At 43.3% G+C, this 7,211-nt stretch overlaps 1 protein-coding gene across 1 annotated transcript; it reads left to right on the top strand.

The window, feature by feature from the left end:
• Positions 1-6,335: 6,335 nt before the first annotated feature.
• LOC138892389 (uncharacterized) lies at positions 6,336-6,788 on the top strand. The gene is made up of 2 exons (XM_070176100.1): positions 6,336-6,688; positions 6,785-6,788. Exons 1-2 carry the CDS (start codon positions 6,336-6,338, stop codon positions 6,786-6,788), a joined length of 357 nt encoding a protein of 118 aa, XP_070032201.1.
• Positions 6,789-7,211: the final 423 nt, after the last annotated feature.

Genomic DNA, 7,211 nt, shown 5'->3' on the forward strand with positions numbered 1-7,211 from the left:
ATTCTTGGGTGTGGGGGTTGTTATCTTGCATGCATGTGTTATCAAAGAATGTGGGAAGGTTGTGACCTAAAAATGGTAGATAATGGGTTGGGGAATGATGGAATCTTTCACAAAAAAGGCCTTAAAAACATTAATGCACACCTAGTGTTTGGTAATGTGCTCAAATGAGATAGAATCATGACCATCTTCCTAATTTTGGTCCAACTTGTTATATTTCTAAAATAGATCGAAGTGCTAAGAATTCTGAAATGTTTTAAAGATTAAAGGAAGCTCAGTTGAGATATGTTGGCTAAACCCCCTTCTTCTTAGAATCGAATCCCACGGTGTTCACGTAACTGGTGTAAGTCCCAAATTGATCATTATAGAATTGGATATTTCTAATGTGTTTGTGTTGAAGGTTGTATGTTCAATATTTATTCTAAATGCTTCATCATGTCATCTTGTCATTTGAGGATGTGTTCAAAGTATGGAATATGTGTTAGAAATGTTAAGACTTCATGTCAAGATCGAATAAAGGTTGTTATGCCAAATTGTATGAAAAGCCTCTATGTGCCTAAGATTCCCAAATTACTCATATGTGAATTTAATGTCTTGAATAGGAAGCCTTATTATTGTTGATAATGATAATGATGTTTGAATGTGGAAAGGGGAACTGGAATTATGAAATATGGCCAAGTGCCAAGAATGACTTTATAATTGTGGCCACTAGTGCCAATGAATCGAAAGGATATGAAAGAAGTATGATGGGAGATGATTGACTGAAAAGGGTAATGTCTCGGGTGAGACGGCCTAGCCGATCGGGCCATTATTGGAAGCCATGCCGCACGCATGGTGGTGACTGTGCTAGAAATTATAATGAAATTGTGGTTATGGTTGATGTCTCAAATGAGACGACCTATCCTATCGGGTCGTGATCAGACTCCATGTAAGAATATGGCGGTATTGTGAATTATGGTATATCGGCACAAAAGATCACCCAACCTAATAACATGGAAATTGACTTGAAAACTTATGTGATCCTTAACTTGATGTTTTAGTATTATTTGAAGCTCTTATTAAATTCTTGATTGTTCCCCCTTGTATTATTATTCATTCTATTGAGATGGTGTTTAGGTTTACATACTAGTACTATTCAACAGTACTAACGTCCCTTTTGCCGGGGGTGTTGCATCTTTAAATGGATGCAGGTGGTTCCATAGCTGGGGTACATCCTCTTTCAAACAGACTTGGTGAGCCCCACTTCATCCCGGGGTCATGTATTATATCTTTTTTCATATTATTATCACGTTTTGAGGTATAGCCGAGGCCTTGTTTCCGGCACTATCATAACTCCCTTTTGTATCCCTCAGAAGCTCCGTAGACACTATGTGGGTTGTACATGTGTGCCATAAAAGTCAAACAGATTATGTTGTGTTTTGATCTCTTGGTCCACTCGAATCATAAGAATGTGTGTATCTTGAAACTTAAAAATGATGTAACCAATGAGACGATTTAGTATTGTATATATGATCTCCCTACTGTCTAATTAATGAAATCATGTCTTCTCTTGATCATGAGTGAGTTGGGTAGAAAGTATCTAACAGGCTTGCTCGACCGGGTTCACTCGGTTGAGCGCCGGTCAAACTTCCCGAGGTTGGGGCGTGACATACTTGGTATCATAGCCTAAGGTTTTAAAGTGTCCTAGGATATCTCAGAGCCGTGTCTAGTAGAGTCCTCTTTATCGGTGTGTTGTCGACCACATCTATAATTTGGAGGCTACTTGGACATTTAGGAATAATACCCTTCTCTGATATTCTGGATCGTGCGATGAAACGGATTGTGAAACTATTCCTCCTATAACTCGCGCATTCCTTTAACTTTCAGTACAGGGCACCTAAGAAGAGAGCAAGAACTGGCCAAGGAACCAATGCTGCCTCAGGAGTGGCAGTTGACCCTTTATTTGATGATGCGGGTGAATACCCGAGGGGTGAGAATAATCCCCCGAATGCTACACTGCCTGATTCCACTAAGCCTGACCAGGCCACACTAGTTCCTGCACCTACTGAGGGTGCAGCGATTCCTCCAATTGATATTCCGGTTCCACCTCCAGCCCCAGCATCCGGTTCTGGTATTTCCAATGGGGATCTTAGGGGAGCTATCCAGATGCTGACATAGATAGTGGCTTCTTAAGACCAGAGATGAAATTTTGCACCCATTTCTTCTAGCCAACAAGTAGATTTTAGTGGTTCCAGGGTGAACAGGATTCTTCAGTTGGATCCTCCGGTGTTCACGGGTGCTAATCCCGAAGAGGAACCACAGGACTTTATTGATGAGATGCATAAGGCTCTCCGGGTTATGCGCGCTACTGAGACGGAGGGAGTGGAGTTGGCCGCCTACCCCCTGAAAGGGGTGGCCTATTCCTGTTCTGAGCTGTGGGAGGACTCTCGGGAGGAGGGGAGCCCTACAGCGAGATGGAGTGAGTTTGCTGACTCTTTCATGGACCATTTCTTACCTGCCGAGACTAGGGCAGCCCGTGCCATAGAGTTTGAAAACCTTAAACAAGGTAGTAAGAGTGTGTGGGAGTATCAAATGGAGTTCGCGCGTCTATCTAAATATGACATTCTCATGTTGCCTACTATGGAGGCTAGAGTGTGCCGGTTTGTGCAGGGCCTTAGCAACTTGGTTATTAATGAGGATGTTACAGCTACCTTGAATTTGAATATGAACTATAGGAAGATGGTAGCATTTGCTCAAGCTATAGAGAACCGTAACTTGAAGAACAGACTGGAGCGAGAGGGTACCAGCAGGGCCCGTTCCACGGGCAACTTTGGGGAGTCATTTAGTGGGGGAAGATCAGCTTTTAGGGGAGGGTCATCGGGGCCATCCCAGTCTTTTGCTCAGTCTTCAGCCAGTGCACCGCCAGCAGGGCCCAGTCAACAGCAGGGTAGTCATTTCAGGCACAATCAGGACAGCAGGGGACCCCCACCAGCAGAGTCGATTAGGAGGGAGATTCCAGCAGCAGCGGAGGCCCCCGTGCCCCAGGTGTGGGAAGATTCACTTGGGGATTTGCTACATGGACTACCTATATGTTACGGGTGCGGATTGAGGGGTCATATTCAGAGGGAGTGTCGTTCATCCCGCCAGGGTGCGGGAAGGGGCACAGCATAGCCATCCAGTTCTGCACCTGCTATATCTTCAGTACCCCCTCTAGCTCGAGGCACTCCAGCACCAACAAGGCGTGGTGCAGCTAGGGGTGGTGTGCAGAGTTCAGGAGAACCTAGTCGTTTCTATGCTATTAGTGGTCGCCAAAGTGCAGAGGCTTCTCCAGATGTTGTCACATGTATATTGACTGTCCAATCTCATGATGTATATGCTCTTATTGATCTCGAGTTCCACCCTGTCCTATCTTACCCCTTATGTTGTTATGGAATTTGGGATATGACCGGAACAGCTTCCTGAGTCGTTCTCCGTATCTACTCTGGTTGGCGAGTCTATTGTGGCAGCACGGGTTTATAGGGGTTGTGTTTTCACGGATATGGTCGAGACATCGTGGTCGATCTCATTGAATTGGGGATAGTCGATTTTGATGTAATTATGGGAATGGATTGGCTTTATTCATGTTTTGCCAAGCTCGATTGCCGAACTAGAACTGTGAGGTTTCAATTTCAAAATGAGCCAGTTGTTGAATGGAAGGGGATAGTGTGATGCCAAAAGGTAGGTTTATTTCTTACCTTAAGGCCACGAAGATGATTAGAAAATGGTGTATCTATCATTTGGTCCGGGTTACGGATACCGATGCTGAGGCACCTACACTCGAGTCTGTGCCAATGGTGAATGAATTTCCATAGGTCTTTCCTGATGAGCTCCCTGGGATTTTGCCAGATAGGGAGATTGATTTTGGGATTTGATGTGATGCCAAGCACGCAGCCTATATCTATTCCGCCCGACAGGATGGCACCAGCAGAATTGAAGGAGCTAAAGGATCAATTAAAGGGTTTGTTAGACAAGGGTTTCATCCCGACGAGTGTGTCACCATGGGGGGCACCGGTTCTATTTGTGAGGAAGAAAGATGGATCACTGAGGATGTGTATTGACTACCGGCAGCTCAACAAAGTCACAATCAAAAACAGGTACCAGTTACCAAGAATAGATGAATTGTTTGATCAGTTACAGGGTGCTAGGTACTTCTCCAAAATTGATTTACGGTCCGGGTACCACCAATTGAAGATCAGGGAGCAGGATATTCCAAAAATACCTTTCAGGACCCGGATAGGCACTTTGAATTTTTGGTAATGTCTTTTGGGCTAACAAATGCCCCGGCAGCTTTCATAGATGTTATGAATCGGGTTTTCAAGACTTATCTCGATTCCTTTGTGATAATGTTCATTGATGATATTCTTGTGTATTCACAAGATCGAGAGGACCATGCCGATCATCTCAGGGCAATTTTGCAAACTCTTCATCAGCACCAATTGTATGCAAAATTTTCAAAATGTGAATTTTGGCTTGAATCTGTCGCATTCTTGGGTCATGTTGTCTCCAGAGAAGGAATTAAGGTTGATCCTCAAAAGATTGCAGCGGTGAAGAATTGGCCTAGACCTACAACGCCAATCGAGATTTGCAGTTTCTTGGGCTTAGCAGGGTATTACAGGAAGTTTGTAGAGGGGTTCTCTACTCTTGCCTCTCCGTTGACTAAATTGACTCAGAAAGCAATTATGTTCCAATGGTTAGATGCTTGTGAAAGGAGCTTCCAGGAGTTGAAATTGAGGTTGACTACGGCACCAGTGTTGACTCTACCAGACGTTACAGATGGGTTTGTAGTATATTGTGACGCTTCAAGAATCGGACTTGGGTGTGTGCTAATGCAACACGGCAAGGTTATAGCTTATGCTTCTAGGAAACTCAAGAATCATGAAAAGAACTATCCAACACATAACTTAGAACTTGCGGCGGCAGTTTTTTGCATTGAAGATTTGGTGTCATTATTTGTATGGGGTCTATGTTGGTGTATTCACGGACCAAAAGAGCCTTCAATATATTTTCAAATAGAAGGAGCTAAATCTGAATTAGAGAAGATGGCTTGAGTTACTCAAGGATTACGACATTGATATTCTATATCACCCGGGAAAAGCCAATGTGGTGGCGGATGCTCTTAGCCGGAAATCTATGGGTAGTTTTGCTCACTTGGAGGCATGTGAGAGGCCATTGGCCAGGGAGGTTCACCAGTTAGCTTGTTTGGGAGTTCGTCTTGCGGACTCTAATGAAGGAGGGGTAATTGTGCAAAATAAGGCCGAATTATTGCTTGTTGTAAAAGTCAAAGAGAAGAAATACGACGATCCATTGTTGGTACAACTGAAGGAGGGGATTCATAAACATAAAACTATGGATTTTTCTCTTGGCACGGATGATGGTACACTAAGGTACCAAGGGCATCTATGTGTTCCAAATATAAATGGTCTCCGGGAAAGAATTATGACTGAGGCTCACACTTCCATATATTCCGTGCACTTGGGCTCTACAAAGATGTATCATGATCTCAAGGAAGTCTATTGGTGTAATGACATGAAAAGGAATGTGGCAGACTTTGTGGCAAGGTGTCCTGATTGTCAGCAAGTAATGGCCGAACACCAACGGCCTGGTGGGTTGGCACAGAACATAGAAATTCCAATGTGGAAGTGGGAAATGATTAATATGGATTTTGTGGTAGGATTACCACGCACTCCGCGCAAGTTTTACTCAAGTTGGGTGATTGTGGGTCGGCTCATGAAATCAGCACACTTCTTTCCAGTGAAATCTACCGACATAGCGGAACAAATGCTCAGTTGTATATCAAGAAAATAGTCGGGTTGCATGACACTCTAGTTTCTATCATTTTCGATCGAGGGGCTCAGTTCACGGCCAATTTATGGAAGATATTTCAGCAAGGTTTGGGTACTCAAGTAAATCTTAGTACAACCTTCCATCCACAGACCGACGGGCAAGTAGAGCGGACTATTCAGACGCTTGAGGACATGTTGCGTGCTTGTGTTCTCGACTTCAAGGGTAGCTGGGATGATCATTTTCCACTCATAGAGTTTGCTTATAACAACAGCTTTCATGCTAGTATTCAAATGGCACCATTTGAGGCATTATATAGTAGGAGATGTAGATCTCCCATTGGGTGGTTCGAAATTGGGGAAGCTGAGTTGATAGGGCCAGACCTCGTGCATCAGGCTATGGAAAAAGTTAAAATCATCAAGGAGCAGTTGAAGACTGCTCAGAGTCATCAGAAATCCTATTCGGATGTTCGTCGCAGTGACTTAGAGTTCAAAGAAGATGATTTGGTATTCTTGATGGTTTCCCCCATGAAGGATATAATGCGGTTTGGAAGGAAAGGGAAATTGAGTCCTAGGTATGTTGGGCAGTACAAAATCATTCGGATGATTGGTCAGGTGGCATACACGCTTGAGCTACCACCCGAGATGTCATTAATGCACCCGGTATTCTATGTATCTATATTAAAGAAGGTAGTTGGAGATCCGTCAGCTATTGATCCAGTTGAGACCATTGAAGTTAATGAAGAACTGTCATATGAAGAAATTCTAGTTTCTATTATTGATCGGCAAGTCCGAAAGTTGAGAAATAAAGAGATTGCATCCGTGAATGTGCTATGGCGAAACCAGCAGGTTGAAAAGGCTACTTGGGAAGCCGAGAAAGAAATGAAGAAAAAGTATCCTTATTTGTTTGAATAGCCATGTATTTATAAAGTTGTGTTCTATGAAAACTCTAAGGGTTACCTTCTACGAATTATGTATCTTTTGTACAGTTGATGTTAAGGGTGCTCTGTTTCTGGTAATATATTGCTCATGAGGCCACAGTAGGTGTTGTTAATGTATTATATTGCATTATTTGATTATTTATTTTTTTTAAGGATGTGTTTCTGGGGCTCTCTGACATGTGGATAGGCCCAGTTATAGGGGAAACTCTAGCGAAATTTTTGAAAATTTAGGGAGTTAGTCAAATTTGGGCCTGCTGGTATATGGTATGAAAACTGAGTTGCATAAGATTCTAATAGTGAACCTTGAACCTCATTCGAGGACAAATGATCGTAAGTGGGGGAGGATGTAAGGCCCCGTGAAATTTTCCTAAAAATCGGGGTTCCGTTATGCTGGGGTAGCGAGCCGCGGTTCGGACTTTTTAGATTGAACAGTGCACTGGGGAGTTGAAGGAAAATATTTTACAGGAATAGGCAT

Source organism: Nicotiana tomentosiformis, chromosome 5, assembly GCF_000390325.3.
Source record: "Nicotiana tomentosiformis chromosome 5, ASM39032v3, whole genome shotgun sequence".
Lineage (NCBI taxonomy): Eukaryota > Viridiplantae > Streptophyta > Magnoliopsida > Solanales > Solanaceae > Nicotiana > Nicotiana tomentosiformis.

Bases quoted from the DNA above. Each gene is read 5' to 3' on its own strand.
- LOC138892389 (XM_070176100.1), top strand. From the start codon at position 6,336: ATGCGGTTTGGAAGGAAAGGGAAATTGAGTCCTAGGTATGTTGGGCAG.